Source organism: Panthera leo, chromosome F3 (assembly GCF_018350215.1).
Source record: "Panthera leo isolate Ple1 chromosome F3, P.leo_Ple1_pat1.1, whole genome shotgun sequence".
Classification (NCBI taxonomy): Eukaryota; Metazoa; Chordata; class Mammalia; order Carnivora; family Felidae; genus Panthera; species Panthera leo.
The window spans coordinates 41,909,621-41,929,490 of record NC_056696.1 but is presented as its reverse complement, the minus strand read 5'-3'; the positions used below and the strand labels follow the sequence as shown (position 1 = coordinate 41,929,490).

The following is a 19,870-nucleotide window of genomic DNA, read 5'->3' as shown; positions in this document are numbered from 1 at the left end:
ATGGCATAAAATAAAGGCGCTAGGGATTTGCTAATGCCCTCGGTCTCACAAACTGATTGCATATTATACCTTAATAAAAGACTCCCAAGTTCCTCCATTCTTGTTGATTAACTAGAACCATTTAATCTCATTTGTACAGATGATAATTAATCTTATAATTACAGATGATATTTCCTTTTTCCCTGCATCTAATAAAGGCCGCTGCTACAAGCTCAAGATTAGGAACGAGTCTTCTGGAAGAAATAATAGAAAAATGTCAACAAAGAACTGCTCATTGGGTTATCACTACAACAGCAGAGCTGAGTGGTCGCATATGCAAACAATTTAAAAGCATAAAACTTTGCAGATGTAGTCTACCTAACCCAAGAGCAGCAAAAACAAATATTAGTTACCTAGGACTAAATGAATTGGCTTCATTATGGTTAATACTTACATTAACCGACATCAGGGAATTCTAGAGGGAATTGATACGACCATGTAGGTTATTTACATAGGTTCAATAAGAATCTGTCCTTTTTCTTGGATATTGACCATGCCAAAAATCCCACTTAATTAGGTGTGACAAACCCATAAGGAACAAAGACTACGATTTACATGGGGGAATGACACCTATAAAGTCCTCCCAGGAAAACTTCTCTGGGACAGCCCTTATGACTCAAGAAATTCCAGCCTTACAGGTAGTAAAAATATTCACTTCCTGGCAGTCCAGAAATATTAACACATACGGGAATTTTAGAGAAAATCATGCTAATAAAGATAGTAAAGATCCTTCTGACACATAAGAGTCACTTATAACCCGAGGAGCTTTACAAAGCCTCCAAACAGAAGTTCACCATAAAGCATCAGTATCACACAGCTCAAGTTTTGTTAGCCATTCAAAAAGAAAGCGTTTATGCATTAATCAATGCTGCTTGGTATACCTATGGAAGTAAATTTTCATCAAGTAAAATAAAACATTAATTTGAAGGGGCGCCTGGGTGGCTCAGTCGGCTAAGCCTCCGACTTCAGCTCGGGTCACGATCTCACGGTCCGTGAGTTCGAGCCCCGCGTCAGGCTCTGGGCTGATGGCTCAGAGCCTGGAGCCTGCTTCCGATTCTGTGTCTCCCTCTCTCTCTGCCCCTCCCGTTCATGCTCTGTCTCTCTCTGTCTCAAAAATAAAATAAACGTTAAAAAAAATTTTTTTAAGTAAATAAAAATATTAATTTGAAGACATTGAGTTAATCGAATTTAAATTTTCTCAACAGCAAGAACTTGCCCACGAGGAAAGAAAAACTGTAGAAGCAAAGACCGGCCCTGCTCCATTCATGACTGAGTACCTACCACTGGGGGTGCAGTTGGTGGGGTGTGGACATTGTTCATGGGAAGGTAAACCAAAAACAACTTATCCTGACTGGTTTAGGCCTCCAAAATAATTAGCTTTGACTCGTTCTCAAAAGTATGGATGCTCTGACCAAAACAATTTTATCCCTGATTTTGATGAGGCTAAGTGAAGAAAGGTTGTAAACATGATGAACGTGTAAGAAGCAGCTGATTTCCACCATGAATATGGTAGCCTTGGTCATCTGTTTTTCCCTTTAAATACTTGCGCTTTGTATTTGACAGGCCAGTCTCTCTTTCTGAAGTCTGACTCCTTTTCCATTTCCCCAAGTAATTGTTTTCTTGTCTAAATGTTTCTGAGTCTCTGGTGGCGTGTGCTATGTGCCAACAGCAACACAGAACTGGAGCTGAGGTTTTGGAAACGAATTTGAACTCCCACCTGGCCGAAGTTCCTATCTGGAGGAAAAATTCATCCGCCAAAAAAAACACCCTTCCCTTCAAATGTTTGGTGGGAAGTTCACACCGCATCTGTTTGCTCTGACACCCTACGCAAAAGGAAAGGATCCTCAAAACGGCTACACACAAGAGGCCACCGTAAGGGTCCAGGAACTTGTCCTCAGAGAGGTAGTTCTGTCCACATTCAGGATCCTGACCCAGCCTCGCCTGTGCCTCCCTCACTCCCTTCCCTGCCTCAAACGCTCTTGAGTTCTTCTTCTAGTTCCTGGAACATGGCGGCCTCTTCCTACACCGGCTCTTTCTGCTTCTTCTGCCTCACATGCTCTTTAGGCAGGCCGGCACCTAGCCTTCCCTCCTACCTCAGTTTACACATCACTTCCTACGGAAGCTTTCCCTGACACCCAGACCGCCACCGCCGCCCCAGTATAAAGTCTCCCGACCTTCAGAACTGTTTTGGTAAACTTCTCCCAATTGTAATAAATTACTTATTTATGTGACTCTCTGTTTCATGTCCGTCTTCTTGGCCAGACTGTATACTTCAAGAGGATGGGGACTGACTTTGTTTTTACTCATCTTTCTGTCCCTGCCACCTCCGATGGTGCAACGAAAGTGCTCAATAAGCCTTGGTTGAATGAGTAAATGGATAACCAGTGTAGCATAGAGTCTTATTCAGAGTGACAAGAATGATTGCATGAGATGAAATTTCACAAACAGCAGGTTCCAAACTCAAAATAGAAGAGTTTGGAGTTATGTGCCATCTTGAGATCACTCATTCATTCATTTATCCAGTCATTCGGTGAGTTCTTTACTAAGCATCTACTGGGGCGCCTGGGTGGCTCAGTCGGTTAAGCGTCCGACTTCAGCTCAGGTCACGATCTCGCGGTCCATGAGTTCGAGCCCCGTGTCGGGCTCTGGGCTGATGGCTCAGAGCCTGGAGCCTGCTTCCGATTCTGTGTCTCCCTCTCTCTCTGCCCCTCCCCCATTCATGCTCTGTCTCTCTCTGTCTCAAAAATAAATAAGCGTTTAAAAAAAAAATTTACTAAGCATCTACTATGTGTCCCCAAGCACTGGGGACAGATACAACGGTGAATAAAATGGACCCAATCTTGGCTAGTACTCAAATATATAGAGAACTTCTACAATTCAACACCAAAAAAAAAACAAAAAACACCCAAGTAACCCAATTAATAATGGGCAGAAGACATAAACAGACATTTCTCCAAAGAAGACAGCCACCAGAAGGCGAACACAGACATGAAAAGATGTCCAACATCACTCATCATCACGGAAATGCAAATCAGAACCACAGTGAGATGTCACCTCACCCCTCTCAGAATGGGTTAAAGTCAAAAACACAAGAAACAGCAAGTGTTGGCGAGGATGTAGAGAAAAAGGACCGCACCGTTGGCAGGAATGCAAACCGGTACAGCCACGGTGGAGAACAGTATGGAGGTTCCTCAAAAAATTCAAAACAGAATTGCCATATGACCTAATAATTCCTAGGAATGTGTATTTACTGAAAGAAAACAAAATCACTCATTTGAAAAGATACATGTACCCCTATGTTTACTGCGGCACTGTTTACAATAGTCAAGATATGGAAGCAACCCAAGTGTCCATTCAAAGATGAATGGATAAAGTTTATACTTACATATACAATGGAATATTACTCAGCCATAAAGAAGAAAGAAATCTTGCCATTTGCAACAACATGGATCTATCTAGAGGGTATAATGCTAAATGAAATAAGTCAGAGAAAGACAAACACCATACGACTTCGCTCATAGGTGGAATTTACAAAACAAACAAACAAAGAAAAAAAGAGAGAAACAAAGAACAGACTCTTAAATATAGAGAACAAACTGATGGTTACCGGAGAGAAGTGGGCCAGGGGGATGAGCGAAACAGGTAAGGAGGATGAAGAATACATTTACTGTGATGAGCACTAAGTAATGTATAGAGTTGTCAACATAACACTGTATGTTCATTGAACTTGAACTTGAAAAACATAAAATTTAAAAATAACTGGCCCAGTCCTTGCCTCTACTGTACCTGTTGCCTAGTGAGGGAGGCAGACCTTAATAAGGCATCCACATCCACACGCAAGATGTAAACTTGCAACCCAGTCACGTACTAGGAAAAGGGATACAAAGTACTCTGACAGCTCCATTCGGGCGGTATCCCTCCCCGGGGCGTCTGCCTTTTCTGAAGGTGCTTGCTGAGCCTCAGTGTGAAGGACGAGTAGGAGTAAACTGGCCACAGAAGGGCAGTGTGGGGAGACAAGTCCCCACGGCACCTTTGCACAGCCTCTGAACAGAGGAACAGGCCGTCTTTGTTCCAGGCTACCTTTTTGATTATGTTTGTATAGCAAACAGCCTTGGAAGACAGAAACAGTGTTTTCCCCTGGAGCAAAAGGCAGCTTTGTGTACTGTCCAGTATAATAAAGATACTGTCTCCCCCAAGGTCCAAGGAGAGTCAGGCTTACCGCTCACTGTAAAATATTTGGGTCCCTCAAGCTCGGTTCCTCCGCCGTGACGCAAGATATTGCACACACAGGATCCACCTGGGCTGTTCCAACATCACCCCTGGAACCTGGGGCCAAGGGAAGTGTGTTGGGGGCCCCACACTGGTGTGTTATATTAAGAGTATGCAGATTGGGGCACCTGGGTGTCTCAATCAGTTAAGCGTCCGACTCTTGATGTCCTCTCAGGTCATGATCTCATGGCTTCAGATCAGCCCCGCGTCGGACTCTGCACTGGGTGTAGAGCCTGCTTGGGGTTCTCTCCCTCTGTCTCTGCCCCTCCCCAGCTCACACGTGTGCGTGCGCAGGCACTCTCTCTCTCTGTCTCTCTCTCACACAAAAATAAATTAATTTTAAAAAATAAAATAAAAAATGAAAAGGATATGCAGATTATGACATGCTGGATGGAGAGGCACAAGCCATCCACACGCGGTCATTAGGTACCTCTCTCAGCATCAAAGCTCCCACTTTGGGGAAGTGAATGCCCTGGGGCCCCCCCTTTTTTTTTTAACTCAGTAAATATTTATTTTTTATTTTTTTTTTAATAGAACTTATTGTCAAAATGGCTAACATACAGCGTGTAAAGTGCACTCTTGGTTTTTAGGGCAGATTCCTATGGTTCCATACAACACCCCAGTGCCCATCCCAGCAGGTGCCCTCCTCCGTGCCCATCACCCACTTTGTCCTCCCCCCCGCCAAACCCCTATCAACCCTCAGTTTGTTCTCTGTATTTAAGAGTCTCTTATGGTTTACCTCCCTCATTCTCTGTTTGTAACTATTTTTTCCCTTCCCTTTCCCCATGGTCTTCTGTTAAGTTTCTCAAGGTCCACATATGAGTGAAAACATAGGGTATCTGTCCTTCTCTGACTGACTTATTTCACTTAGCGTAATACCTTCCAGTTCCATCCACGTTGCTGCAAATGGCCAGATTTCATTCTTTCTCATCGCCAAGGAGTATTCCACTGTGTCTATAAACCACATCTTCTTTATCCATTCGTCAGTTGATGGACATTTGGGCTCTTTCCATAATTTGGCTATTGTTGAAAGCGCCACTATAAACATTGGGGTACATGCGCCCCTATGCATCAGCACCCCTGTATCCCTTGGGTAAATTCCTGGCAGTGCTATATTTCTGGTAGGGTAGTACTGTTTTTGTTTTTCTGGGAAACCTCCACAGTTTCAGTGCAGTCACACAAGAGTAGTAAAGCCACAAGATTTCTCACTTACAAATCTCAGAAATGAGGATAAATGGTAATTAGAGAGAAGGACGGTCCTCTGTCCCAGGTCACCAGCGGGCAAGAGACAAAGAAAAAGCACCAATTACTTATAAGCTGCTTGGGGCAGAGGTCAGTAACTTTTCACCAGCTCAGCTCTAAGTGATTATTTTAAAAGGTGTATCAAGAAAAGCAAAGGGGCACCTGGGTGGCTCAGTCGGTTGAGCGACTGACTTCAGCTCAGGTCATGATCTCACGGTCTGTGAGTTCGAGCCTCGTGTCGGGCTCTGGGCTGACAGCTCAGAGCCTGGAGCCTGCTTCCGATTCTGTGTCTCCCTCTCTCTCTCTGCCCCTCCCCCGCTCATGCTCTGTCTCTCTCTCTCTTTCTCTCTCTGTGAAAAATAAATAAACATTAAAAAAATTTTTTTTAAGGAAAAGAAAAGAAAAGCAGGAACTTGTAGCAGGAATCCCAAGTTCGGGTCCTTATCTAAATGTTCAGATTCTGAGGGTGAGCAGAGTTGTCATACTATAAAATGCTGAGGCTGCAATTCAAAATAGCTGTTTTCTCATCACAGGAAAGGACACAAATATGAAATCCATGCTTCTTGCCCCGCAATGAATAAGTCCTTTGCTTCTGACCTAGGATTCTCATGTCTTCTGCCAGAATCCATGAAACTGTGGCTGTCTATCTCATTAGCTGGCAAGCAGCATAAAAGCTCAGGTCCTTCCGTTATTGACAGGCTAGTGGATGGCATGTGCAAAAGCCCTGTGGTGGGAGACAGTAGAGCAAATATAAGGGTATGAAAGACGGGTGGAGGTGGGGATGCAGGGGGCAGGAGGTGAGAGGAGGCTGGGAGGCGCTGAGCTAGGGAACACTTAGCCACACTGATAAGGCAGGCCCAGGAGTATCTTTGCCATTTGTTGTGACACTGCCGCTTTCATGCAGAACGTGTAGAATTAATAAACTGGTCTGGAGAGGGGCAGAGGACAACAAGGCTTGGGCAAATCTGAGCCTATGAGATAACTTTTAACAAAGGAAGAGTGAAAATGGGAAGGGTCTTCTTAACCTCCTGCCGGCTGTAATGAAACTTTTTCTTGCATGCTACTTTGTAACAGTTCTGCTAAAGTTTAGAAGAAGTTCGCTTCTCAGTGCCCAAATGAAGGAGGAAAAGCTATCACTGACTGGCGTTACCACTGTCTGCCATCCAGGGTCCAAAGGGAGGCAGTCGCCTTAAAAGGAAAAGCAGTGACCCTTTTAGTATGCACAGAGTGACCCTGGACAAACTCCTTTTTGTCCACTCCTCATACAATAAAGGGGACTTGTCCCAGTTTTACAGAGGAGAGGAAGGGAGGAAAGAAGGAGAGACCTCACTCACCAAGAGAAGGCTGTGAAACCAGGGTGGCTAACGTCAGATTATTACCTAATTTTGTGGTAAAAATAATAGGGCTTTGTTAAGAAGCCCTCTGAGCTGCTCTGGCTCTTGGAATTTGGGACATTTCACTCACTGCCTATTAATTAATTTACAGCCTGCAAAGAATGGGCTTGCCCTGGATCTTTGGCCAAAAAGAGTATCCCCACAAAGGGGGCAAACCATGCAGAGCCTCCTTAGGAAGTTTTGTTCCGGGGGCGCCTGGGTGATTCAGTCAGTTAAGCATCGGACTTCGGCTCAGGTCATGATCTCACGGTTCGTGAGTTCAAGCCCCGTGTCAGGCTCTGTGCTGACAGCTCAGAGTCTGGAGTCTGCTTTGGATTCTGTGTCTTTGTCTCTCTGCCCCTGCTTGTGCTCTCTTTCTGAAAATAAATAAACATTAAAAAACATTTTTAAAGGAAGTTTTTTGTTCTTACCCTGAGAGTAATAAGGAATCACAGGAGGACTTGGCGGGGGGGGGGGGGGGGGGGGGGGGTGGGGCGTGACATCATTAGGTGTGGGTTTCAGGAGCATCACTGAGAGAGATCATGGAGGTTATCGATCTTCTGGAATGATCTGCTCCTGGGGGGAAATCCAGAACTGTGGGAATTAACTCTGTGGCAATTCACTGCAGCCCCAGGTTGGCAACAAATCCTATAACTGGAATTTCAAAAAGGAAAGCAAAACAGCAGCAGGCCTGAGAGCAGTCCAGGGAATTTCCCACTCCTCTGCAGCTTTCCATTAGAAAATAATCAGCATGTTGTTGGGCTCCCTGCTGCGATTCTCCTCTGCCTCTCCTTCTGCCCCTCCCCGGCTTGGGAGTTCTCTCTCTCTCTCTTCTAAAATAAAAGTTAAAAAAAAAATTAGCCCATCAATCGCTAAAAGGCTGTCTGAGCCTCACCTGACTCACAGGCCAGGCTGTGGGAAACAGGCTTGGAGACAGAAAGCCTGCGTGGGGAGCAGGTCAGGCAGGATACTGCTGACCTGGGGAGAAAAGAAATTACAGCCTTGTTTGGGGCGCTGCGGGTTACAGAACTCACTGTGCCCAGTTTCCACCCGGCCAGGGCCCTGGACGGAGGGCTGGCGATGCAAAGGGGCAGAGGCTGCTAGGAAAGCTGGGAGACTGCAGGCAGAAAGGTGGGGGTGGGGTGGGGTGGGGTGGGCAGAAGGCAAGGGAGGCAGGTCTCTGGGAATAAGGCTGGGTCACTGACCCAGGAGTCACCAGACCATCACCCCAGTGGGTGGCACATGCCTCCTGAAGACCTGGCCCGAGTTTTCAAAACTCTCCAAGGTTTCTCAATCTTCCTCTGGCAGCCCACAGAGCTCCTCCCCTGCGAGTCCCAGCCACAGTAGTTCCTCTTCCTCCACACGGGTCAGTTCCCATAAATGAGACGTTTTGGAGCTCGTGGGAGTGGAGTGGGACAGATATAAAAAGGAAGTGCGAGGTGTGGGGAAGACGCCCTATCTAAGCAGCTGGACATCAGGAGCTGAGGGCACCGGAATTGGCCACACCGTGCCCCTCTCTGCTGCAGCCAGGATGGTTCTGAGGGCGGCTCAGACAGGTCTCTGGGCTGGTCAAGGCTGTTCTGCTTGTGCGTTTTCAGGCTGAGAGCCAGAGATAGCCCACAGAGCCACTGCACAGAGAGGCTGGCCTCCTACCTGCTGGGGGGATGGGGGGGGGAAGGAGGAGGAGGAGGAGGAAGAAGAGGAGGAGGAGGCACCAGGGCAAATGGTGTTAACCCCTAGATTGCCTGGAGGGGGGGAGGGGAGGTGAGCAGAAAGGAAGGGCAGGATGTACTCACAGGGGGTCTGACTCTGGATTTCCCTTCAGGCTTTGCGGTCCTGGTGCTGCTCCAGAGCTGTAAGTAACCCCTCTTTCAAGTCACGGGAGACAGGGGTCTGATGAGGGTGATGTGGATGAAGTCTTGGCAGAGGGGAGCCCTTCCCAGTGTCTTCTGTGATTCAAATGGCTCGGGAATATTAGCATTTGTTAAACCAAGGTGATAAGCATATGGATGTTTATTACACTCTTCTTCTGTATTTTTCTGTGTATTGGAAAATTTTCAAAATAAAAACCCTTCAAAGGCTCGGGTCCGATGAAGGCCTGGACTCACGGCCTGGTGAGCACCACCCATGGGCCCGGTAAGCAGCACGGGGGAGTGGCGCCCACGGTTCTTCCTCCATAACCGAGAGGGCAGAAAAGGCCTACTCTGCAGCAGGAGGACTTAGAACGAGGAGAAGAACTTCCTGGCCCATTGCGATTGTGCCCCAGTTTGGGGGACAGGCTGAGGGGGCCTGGGGACCTCCATTCTGGGTGGGTGACAAGTTAGGGACACTCCCGCAGGAAGGCAGAGAAGAAACGGGCCAGAGCGGCCCCGATCAACGACGCTGCAGGATCTGCGAGGCTCCACCCTGAGGGCCAGGGTCTTCTGAACCTGCCGTCTTGGGCTGGGTCCCTCCTCTCCTTCAAAGCCACTGCCTCCAGGAAGCCTTCTTTACTTGCACCGAGCCCCATTTTACCTTTATTCACCAGCCCCTACCCTCAGTGCACACAGCGCCGTGTCCTAAGTCTACAGGATATTCATCCACGGCATTTAATCTGTTCAAAGCATTTTCAGAATCAGCCTCATTTTCATCAGAGGCAGAGGGAACCGAACCAGCCCCTTGCATTTAGAATTCTAAGTTTGCTCACATCTCGGCCCCAGCGCCCAGTGCCCCATTGGTGCTCAGCGCGGGGCTCAGCCAGAGGCCCCCTGGCTCAGTCCTGGCTCGGGCGCCACCCCGGGCTCCGTCTTCAGGTTCTGCGTACAAACTGGTCTGCTACTACACCAGCTGGTCCCAGTACCGGGAGGGTGATGGGAGCTGCTTCCCAGATGCCATCGACCCCTTCCTCTGCACCCACGTCATCTACAGCTTTGCCAACATCAGCAACAATGAGATCGACACCTGGGAGTGGAATGATGTCACACTCTACGACACGCTGAACACGCTCAAGGACAGGTCGGGCCACAGGCTGCCAGGAAAGGAGGGAGATGTAGGGCGGGGCTGGCTGGTCCCAGGGCAGGGTGCCTCTGCTCGGGAGGATGGATGAGGGCCCCCGGGGCCCGGGGTGGGGAGTGGGAGGGCCTGGGCTTCCGTGGGAGCAGGCGATGAGGGCACGTGTTGGGCCATATCTGGCGACGACAGAGGCAGGCTCTGGAAGGCGGGCTGAGGGGAGCCCTCTCCCCCACTGGGGGTGCTTCTCCAGGAAGCACGGAAAATACTCATGACTCTATTTTGCCATATCCCGGCTTCCCCACTCAGGGGAACAAAAATGGGCAGTGTACCTCAGAGTGACCACCGCAAGGTCTATGCCTCTTAGAATCCTGATTCTCAGGGTCGGAAAGGCATCCCACCTAAGCTAGAAGCCTGTGACAGCCTCCCAAACAGGGGCCAGCCAGTGTCATGACAGCCTCACTCCACGCCGGCCCCCCCGTCTCCCTGCTCCCCACAGGAACCCCAACCTGAAGACCCTTCTGTCTGTGGGCGGATGGAGCTTTGGTTCTCAAAGGTAAGACCCATCCCCCAAAGGCTGATGGAATGGGGGTGAGGAGGCGTAGGTCTCCCCACCCACTCTACGGGGTCACGGGGGCTCCAGACCGGTTAGGCCTAAATGATTGTCAGGCGCCCACCCCATGTATAGCGAAGAAACCAGAGCCCAGAGAGGGAGAGGGCCCTGCAGAGGGTCACACGGAGTGCTGACAGCCTGGGAGGACTCCCTGGGGTGGGTAGGGTTGGAGCAGGGCTTAAAAAGGAGGGGAGACGTGGCCCTACTGGCTGCCACGTAAAGAGTGATCGCTACATGTCGGGCAACCCATCCAGCCACGGTCACAGGAAATGCCCGCGGCAGCGCTGTGAAAGAGGGTCAGGATCCCCACTTCACGGAGGAGGAAACTGAGGTGCGGGTTATGACCTTTCCAAAGTGGCTTGGCTCGTATGACAATTTTTTCGAAAATGACACTACAGAAGCTGTCTCTGAGATGCCTGGAGCGGGATCCCATCCCAGCCATGCCCTTCTAGAGCTTGTGGGGCCCAGGCCCGCGGCTGCACGTGCTTCAGAATCCCTCCCGACGGCCAAGGCTCCCAGCACGTCGGTACTGAGCCCTCTACTGGGGTGATTTGGGTCCTAGATTTTCCAAAATAGCCTCCACGACCCAGAGTCGTCGGACTTTCATCAAGTCGGTGCCGCCATTTCTGCGAACCCATGGCTTTGATGGGCTGGACCTGGCCTGGCTCCACCCTGGGCGGAGAGACAAGCCCTACTTCACCACCCTGGTCAAGGTACTGGTGGGGTCGGAGAGAGGGGTGGGGACGTTGGGGACCTGAGCCGGCACCAGGGGGCGGCGGGGGGGCGCGAGTGGTCTTTAGCTGCTGGTCTCCTGAGGGCAGGCAGAGAGGGCCTGACACCTCCTGGCCACGGGGTCCTGGGATGGGAAAGACGAACTGGCCTGTGCTCCAAGATCTTACACAGCAAGGAAGACGTCTTATTAACACGATGGGAGGTGGGCTGGGGTCCTCCGAGGCAGGAGGCCAGGCACCCACTTAGTGGGGCGGCATCATCATCTACTGTTTGGTCCCAGATGCCCGTTACCCAGCATGCCCCGCACTGGGGACACTTGGCCACATCTGACAGCAGCCCAAACATCTCCACCACCCCAGGGACAGAGTGATCACCTAAATAAATTGTCCACAAGGGGCACCTGGGTGTCTCAGTCGGTTAAGCGTCCGACTTCGGCTCGGGTCATGATCTCACAGTTCATGGGTTCAAACCCCACATCGGGCTCTGTGCTGACAGCTCGGAGCCCGGAGCCTGCTTCCGATTCTGTGTCTCCCTCTCTCTCTCTCCCGTGCCCTGCTCACACTCTGTCTCTGTCTCTCAAAAAGTGAATAAACATTAACCAAAAAAAATTTTTTAAATAAATTGTCCACAGTACCGATATAATTTTAATTTTAAAGACCACTAAATGTACATTTAAAGACCACTTCAATCTTGTCATCTCACGTACTGGCTTGAACAAAACAGACCGCAAAGCAAATTTCTTCCAACCTGACGTGTGGGCCAACTAGGATCACCGTCTGTCCTCATGGTCCCTCTAGGACAGGGAGCGACTGAGTGTCGATGGGTGTGTGTGGGGTGTGGGGATGTGATTGGTCCAAACAGGTTTTTTTAGGAGAAGGATGGGGGAGCCCAAGGTGAATTGGTGGCTTTATCATTTCCACCGAAGCCCTGTCAGGTTGGGGAGCCCAGCAGATGGGGAAAGCCAATGACATGCTCAGGGACCTCTGTCTCTCTCACCAGGCTCCCTCTCACACAGCCGGGGCCCCTTTCACTCCCCTGCATCTCTCCCAACCAGGAAATGAAGGCTGAGTTTGCAAGGGAAGCCCAGAGGGGAGCAGGACAGCTCCTGCTCAGCGCAGCCGTGTCTGCAGGGAAGGTTGCCATCGACAACGGCTATGACATCGCCCAGATATCCCCGTGAGTCCCCCGCGCCGCCCCAGCGCTCCTCATAAAGTCAGAAGACTGGATTTCTAGTCCCCGTTCCTCCACACATTTGATGTGTGCTCTTGAGCAAGTCACTTCCCCTCTCTGCGCCTCGGTCTTCCCATCTGTCAAATGGGGGCATAGTAGTCCCTGGGGGGATTGTGCTAACCAGTTGGGAGAGTTTCTATGAAGGTATTTGTGGAAAAGGAAGTAGGAAATGATATGCCAACCGGCCAGCCACCGAGGGACGTTTCCTCCACACCAGGCTTTTCTCCACAGAGTGCTGGTCACTGGAGATGCCGGACTGCGGCAAGAAAACTGTGCCTTTCTGCACCGCCTCCGTGTGCTTGCACACACACGGGCGACCCCCGCTCTGTGCATCCCTCCTCCTCCCCCTGCCCCCTGATGCATGTGAGAATGAGCAGCTCACTGCCCAGCGGGGCTGATGTCGCAGTGGAACAAAGACATGGAGCTTAAGAAACCTGGGGATAAAGAACGAAGGTTCTTTACTATGACTTTTTAGAATCTTTAGAATTTGGGGAGGTGTAGATGCAGTGTTTACATTGATCGTTTAGGAGGTAGGAACTAGGCGGTTCTCAACCATTTGCCCCGAACACCTGAGGCTCATATTCACACAACCTACCCGTGGTCCCTCTCACCCACGTGCGTGTAACCCTCCCTCCCCACCCCAGTGCTCCTTTGGTCCAGCTCTGTCCCCACCAGGCTGTCTGTCGATGCCGCTTTAAAAAAAAATTTTTTTTTAACGTTTTATTTATTTTTGAGACAGAGAGAGACAGAGCGTGAACGGGGGAGGGGCAGAGAGAGAGGGAGACACAGAACCGGAAGCAGACTCCAGGCTCTGAGCCATCAGCCCAGAGCCCGACGCGGGGCTCGAACTCGCAGACCGCGAGATCGTGACCTGAGCTGAAGTCGGACGCTCAACCGACTGAGCCACCCAGGCGCCCCTCGATGCCGCTTTTAATCTGCTCTCACTAAGATGAACGTGGCAGATTGGAGGGCAGGAGGCAGGATAGAGCCAGTTCCCATATGTGTGCCGGGGGCATAACAGAAGAGTTCCATTCTTGCCTTAAATGCACTTGTGGGGCTCTGAGCCCACCCCCCGGGGGCGTGGCCCAGGGGAAGTGGTCACGCGGCCTGGACAGTGTATCACAGGTTCCCTACGGGGCTTTGGGTTAATGGCCTGTCTCCTGCCTCCCCTTGTTCACGACGCGCTGGGCTGATGGATGCCTTTCTAATTTCCTGCCTCGCCCTCTGACCTCTCTTCCCCAGACACCTGGACTTCATCAGCGTTATGAGCTATGACTTTCACGGAGCCTGGCGTCAGACCACAGGACATCATAGCCCCCTATTCCGAGGCCCGGAGGATAAAAGTGCTGACAGATTCAACAATGTCGTGAGTGCCTGGAAGGAGGGTGGCCAGCCAGGAAGGGACCACAGACACCTGTCACCTGCCAGGGCTCACACACCAAGCCTGTGCACCTCAGGAATTCCTGCAAGGGAGGCGTTATGGGGCCCACTCTGCAGATGAGGAAACTAAGGCGCGAAGTCTGTGAGTTCTCCACGGCTCCGGAACGGAGGAGGCAGGAGTCTAATCTAGAACAGCCTTTCGCTTGCTGTGTGACCTGAGCCAATCATCTGATTGGCTGCCAAATAGTAATAATCCCTTCCTATACCTAAGACAATTTTTTTGAGAATGAAACTACAGAATGCGTTTTTCAATGTTTATGTATTGTGTGTGTGTGTGTGTGTGTGTGTGTGTGTGTGTGTGTGAGAGAGAGAGAGAGAGAGAGAATGAGCAGGGGAGAGGCAGAGAGAGGAAGAGCGAGTCCCAAGCAGGCTCCGCGACGTCAGCGCAGTGCTGACGGGGGGCTCCCTCCCGGGAACCGTGAGATCATGAACTGAACCGAAACCAAGAGTCAGGTGCCCAGCAGACCGAGCCACCCAGGCGTCCCTACAAAATGCATTTTAGACTGGTATTATCAGTTCCCGGAAGGAAGGGAATCCCAGATGCAAGGCAGACCTGGAGCTCGGCCCGTCAGGGCGGCACCAACAATTGTATGATCTTACCTGTCCTGCACGGCCAGTTCCCCTAACTGCTCATGCCCTCCCCTCCTCCCCCCTGCCAGGACTACGCCGTGGGCTACATGTTGAAGCTGGGGGCCCCAGCCAATAAGCTGGTGATGGGCATCCCCGCCTTCGGGAGGAGTTTCACTCTGGCCTCCTCCACGACGGGTGTGGGAGCCCCAATCTCCGGGCCCGGATTACCAGGCCAGTTCACCAAGGAGGAAGGGATCCTGGCCTACTATGAGGTATGCACGAGGGAGAAGGTAAGATCCCCACACTCCCAGAGGCCCTGGGGAAGGTGAGCTTCTCACCTCACCCGCCTCGAGCCAGTCCTTAGTGTCAACCCATCATTTCCCACATCCCCGTTTAAGATATACCAGAAGCAAGTTCCACATCTGAATGAAAACATACGACACCTGTCTTTCTCTGACTGACTTACTTCACCCAGCATAACACCCTCCGGTTCCATCCACGTTGCTGCAAATGGCCGGATTTCATTCTTTCTCATCGCCAAGCAGTATCCCATCGTATCTATAAACCACATCTTCTTTATCCATTCGTCAGTGGATGGACATTCAGGCTCTTTCCATCATTTGACTAGTGTTGAAAGTGCTGCTATAAACATTGGGGTACATGTGCCCTTATGAATCAGCACTTCTGTATCCTTTGGATAAATTCCTAGCAGTGCTATTGCTGGGTCATAGGGTAGATCTATTTTTAATTTTTTGAGGAACCTCCACACTGTTTTCCAGAGCGGCTCCACCAGTTTGCATCCCATGGGGGAAAGGAAGGGGGAAAAAAAGTAGTTACAAACAGAGAGGGAGGGAGGCAAACCATAAGAGACTCCAATACAGAGAACAAACTGAGGGTGGATCGGAGGGGGGGGCAGAGGGGAAAGTGGGTGATGGGCATCGAGGAGGGCAGTTGTTGGGACGAGCACTGGGTGTTGCATGTAAGCGATGAATCACGGGAATCTACCCCCCAAACCGAGAGCACACTGTACTCACTGTGTGGTCGCCAATTTGACAATAAAGTATATTTAAAAAAATACCAGAAGCAAACCAGAGTCCCTTTAATGCCCTCAGGCTACAGCACCCACAGAACCATAGGGCATTTGCATCTGCTTTACATAAATTTGCATGAAGACTGCAATCTGAGCTGGGGGGGCGGGCAGTGCTGGGGACAGATGTAGTCAGCAGGATGAAGCAAGAGGCTGAAAGAGATTTGGAGAATGGCATCTCCTCGGTGACCTGCGAAGTCTCACACAGCTCCCCATGCCACCCCTGCCCCGTTTTCTGCTCAGATCTGTGACTTCCTCAAGGGAGCCGCGGTCCATAGACTCTCTGTCCAGAAGGTCCCCTATGCCACCAAGGGCAACCAGTGGGTGGGGTACGATGACCAGGAGAGCGTCAAAAACAAGGTAGGTCCTCAAGGCCGTGCCCCGGGATGAAGAGGGAGAGGGAACCCCTTCTCCAAGCGGCCAGAGTCAGGTCACCTGCACTGAGGGAGCTGGGTTATTGAGGTGGGGGGGGGACGGTCAGGTCTGAGGCACCTGCTGTTTTCTTCCCTGGGGAGGGGCCTAGGCGGCACGTTCCCTTCATACACACTCTAGCCCAGGGAACCCAGCTCCGCCCACTCTGGTCTTCCTTTCCAGGTTCAGTACCTGAGGAGCAGGCAGCTGGCTGGTGCCATGGTGTGGGCTGTGGATCTGGATGACTTCCGGGGGTCCTTCTGTGGCCGGGGTCTGCCCTTCCCTCTCACCACTGCCATCAAGGATGCGCTCGCTGCGGCTTAGCCCTTGTCCTGCACACGGTGGGGCAGGGCTGCCCCTCCCCTTGGCTCCAGCCGGCCGGGAGCCGGATCGCCCACCCTTCTGAGTCCCCGACTAAGCCTCAGTCTCCCTCCCTTGGACCCCACGCAGAGAGCCACAGTGAAGCCATCTGAGCTCAGCTCTAGTGGACAAGCAGGTAGAGGCAGGGCCACGGGCAGGTAAGGCCTGGGCGCCAGCACAGTGTAAGCCACCGGGACAGCACACACCTGCTGCTTTATGAAAATGCTCAATGACCCCAGCCCCACACACGGGGACTTCTTCAACTCCCTTACCCCCAAGCCTCCTTGCCAAAGGACCCCATTTTGGCCAACTCTACCACCGAGGAGCCAAACGTCACTCTCAAAGGAGCGGCCACAGTAATTACACCCTCAGCGAAGCCCAACTTGAAACCTGCACCCAGGAATGTTATGTCTCCCCTCCTACTTCCCTTTCCTAATTGCACAGCGGCTGCTCAATAAATCACCAGAGTTTAATGGTGTGTTGGTACAGCTTCAGTCTCTCTTTGTGGCCCGGTGGGATCCTCCCTGGGCTCCCCTCCCCTATCTCTTCTGGCTGGATTCGTTTCTTTCAGGCTTGGGGGCCCTGAGCTTGTAGGAGGTGAGGCTACCCTGGCCTCCACTGGGCTCCAGAGGGTCCCCAAAGAAGGCCAGCCTCTGCAGATCTATCTGCTGTGGACTTAACCCAAGAGGGCTGATGGCCGTTCAAATATTGTCTTCCCCTCTTAGGACACACTCGGCCCTCAACCCAAGCAGAGACCAAGGTTCCTCTGCTCAGGCTGACCAGGGACAGCAGGTGGCAGGCAGATGGGATAGGAATATAGATGAGATGTGATGGGCTCAGAAGACAAGCCAGTCTTCCAGCCTTTATGAGGTAGAAATGCCCTCATCAGCACTCCCAGGGCCCCAGGCATGCCTTCTACCCAAGAGTCCAGATGTACACTCCAAAGTCAAAGAGAATTATGTGTGGATTCCCTCCTGTTTGGAGGGAATTATTTGTGACTTGGCCTAGTGGTTTGTGACACGGGTTAGAGGTATAGGGAAGGAAGTACCTACTGGCCACCTTCAAATCTGAACGAGCTGGAGCTGGGCCAATGCAACTGATCCCAAGGTCACAGCCCTGCTAAAGGCAAAGAAAATGAGAACTTGGCCGGAGTTAATGGGGGGAGGGGGTTACCTGGCATTTCATCGCTGGAGAGGGGGGCCAGGCACCCTCAATCCCTGCCCCTCGCCCACCCCCTCACACAAGGGTCTTTGAAAACCCTCCAGGGCAGCCAACCCCCCTCCTCCTTCCTAGAGCCACCATTCCCCCAGTCCGGGACAGGCTCCGAAGGGCTGACTCAGGGGCCCGCAGAGTTAGTCACATTCACTTATAGCTGCAGAGTCAGAGGCCAGGGATGGGGATCGGGTCTCCAGGGCCCGCCCCCTGCCTGGCAGGACACTGAGTCACCTGGTAGAGGACACAGGCACCCAGGCAGGGCTGGACCCCGAGGCTCTCCAGACCCTCCGCTGCCACTCCCCAAAGAAGACAGCCAGCCGTGAAAGGCGGCCCCACTCCTGTGTGGCCAGCCCCGGCTAGGGGGAGAGCACGCATATGGCTGAGGGCCCTAAATAAATGACACGTGTATTTATTTTTAAATTATGGGATATATCGTACATGCTAAAGAGTGCATAAGGGGTGCCTGGGTGGCTCAGTCAGTTAAGCGTCTGACTTCGGCTCAGGTCATGATCTCACAGTCTCTGAGTTCAAGCCCCGCATCGGGCTCTGTGCTGGCAGCTCAGAGCCTGGAGCCTGCTTTGGATTCTGTGCTTCCCTCTCTCTCTGCCCCTCCCCTGCTCACATTCTGCCTCTCTCTCTCTCTCTCAAAAATAAATGAACATTAAACAAAATATTTTTAAAGGGTGCATAAAATGTATTTGTTTAATGTAAAGAATTAGTAACTAGTGAAAACCTGCGTACCCACCACCCAGGACAGGAAGTGAGACCTCAGTAGTGCTCCTGAAACTCCACCATCACATACCTCCCCGGCCCTCTGCCTCGAGGCAGCCCCTGTTCTGACTGCCCCTGTTTTCCTCTGCGGCCTCACCACCTACGGAAGCCCCTCGAGAAAGAGAGCCTGGCGTTTCCTGCCTTTGAACTGAACGCGGACGGGATCTCCCCGTTCCGCGAGCCTTCCTCCTTTCGTTCCCCATTATGTCTGTGAGATCGTCCACGCAGCTGAAGTTTGTTCATTTCCTTCCGTATTTTGGATTGATTACAGGCGCACCCCTGAGCCCCGTGATGCTGTGTGATGATGTCATAGCGATGCATTCCGCTATTGAGGGACAGCCGTTTTCACCAGGCGCAGGCTATTACAAATAAGATTGCTGTGAATGTTTTCGTGCGTGTCTCTGGGGGTACGTGCGTGAAGGTGTCACTACAGGGGTGTCACTACAGGTCACAGATAAGCCCATTGTCTACTTTTACTAGATACTGTCTCGCTTTTTCCGAAGGGATTTCTTCGATCTCCGCTCCCACAAGCCATGATGGTTCCTGTTGCTTCCCCTTCTCCCAGGCACTTGGTATTTTCAGGCTTATTAAATGATTACCAATCTTAATGTTTTATTGGATGGACGAATCAATGACTAGACATTTGGTTGCAGCTGCCTCATCACCCCCACTGCAAGTGCCCATGCCCTGCTGCCAAGAGTCTAGAAGTTTCAGAGTGCTGTCCTCCTCCAGGGTCTCTTCCAGCTCTGCCTCGTGACTTTGTCTCGTTCCCAAGGGCTAGGGGACTGTCACAGGGCTCTCTGTACTACATGGGGAAACTGAGGCCCCGAGCAGAGATCGCGGAGACGGTGTCCTCTCCAGCCTCTCCAGCAGAAGCAGTGGCCAGAAGCCTTCGACCCCCTTCCCAGGGTCCCATTTCTGGAAGACTTTCCTCCAACTAGCCCCACCTTGGGCATCTCAGTTCCTTCCCTCTCTAGAACCCTCAGCCTCACACAGCACAAGTGAGAAGGCCCAGGGAACGTGAGGCCAAGGGGAGTGTGGAATACCAGGGCAAAGCTGGCAGGGCTCCCCAGGGAGGGCTGTTTCAGGCTGTCTGGGTCCCAGCACCCAGGTTGAGAAGCCCTGGGTACAAGTGGCTCCACAGAGGCCAAGCACAATGCCCGATCTGGGTTCCTTCTCCAGATGGGAGCTCTTGTTCCCACTGCCCTGGCCCCTGGCACAACCTCCAGAGGCAACGTCCCATCTCACCCATCTGTGCCCTCCTGCCATCCGGGCACCAGCACCCTGGCCACCGAGGTCCGATCAGAGCGATGGACGAGGTAGTGCGCGCCTCAAGGGACCCTGCAGTTCCTCCCCCAGAGCTATTCCTGGCCTAGGCGTCTCCCCACCCCACCAGTCCTCCCACCTGACCTGACCCCACAGCTGGGAATCATCATTGGCCGGGGGTGGGGCAGCCCCTGACTATATAAGCCTGGGCCTAGGTGTCCCAGGCATCCTGGAGGTCTAGACCTACCCCTGCTGACCCCTGCA

The 19,870-nt window shown here is 51.7% G+C and overlaps 1 protein-coding gene and 1 long non-coding RNA gene across 4 annotated transcripts in view; one reads left to right on the top strand and one right to left on the bottom strand.

Moving 5' to 3' along the window:
* Nucleotides 1–14,973, bottom strand: part of LOC122211670 — a 36,089-nt gene extending 21,116 nt beyond the window's left edge. For both annotated transcript variants that reach the window (XR_006198772.1, XR_006198771.1), the window contains exon 1: nt 14,940–14,973. This is a non-coding gene — a long non-coding RNA (uncharacterized LOC122211670). The remainder of the gene's footprint in view (nt 1–14,939) is intronic.
* CHI3L1 (chitinase 3 like 1) lies at nt 8,330–16,827 on the top strand. 2 transcript variants are annotated; one of them, XM_042924985.1, is made up of 10 exons: nt 8,330–8,509; nt 8,749–8,778; nt 9,716–9,917; nt 10,411–10,467; nt 11,087–11,237; nt 12,311–12,432; nt 13,729–13,852; nt 14,586–14,768; nt 15,827–15,943; nt 16,178–16,827. In XM_042924985.1, exons 1-10 carry the CDS (start codon nt 8,455–8,457, stop codon nt 16,316–16,318), a joined length of 1,182 nt encoding a protein of 393 aa, XP_042780919.1. In that variant the 5' UTR covers nt 8,330–8,454; the 3' UTR covers nt 16,319–16,827. The 2 variants fall into 2 exon arrangements, with proteins under 2 accessions (XP_042780919.1, XP_042780920.1); XM_042924986.1 differs by having other exon boundaries at nt 8,331–8,479.
* Nucleotides 16,828–19,870: the final 3,043 nt, after the last annotated feature.

Bases quoted from the DNA above. Each gene is read 5' to 3' on its own strand.
- CHI3L1 (XM_042924985.1), top strand. From the start codon at position 8,455: ATGGTTCTGAGGGCGGCTCAGACAGGTCTCTGGGCTGGTCAAGGCTGT. The intron at 10,468-11,086 runs GTAAGACCCATC...TTTGGGTCCTAG, and splicing joins TGGAGCTTTGGTTCTCAAAG to ATTTTCCAAAATAGCCTCCA. The intron at 13,853-14,585 runs GTGAGTGCCTGG...CCCCCCTGCCAG, and splicing joins CTGACAGATTCAACAATGTC to GACTACGCCGTGGGCTACAT.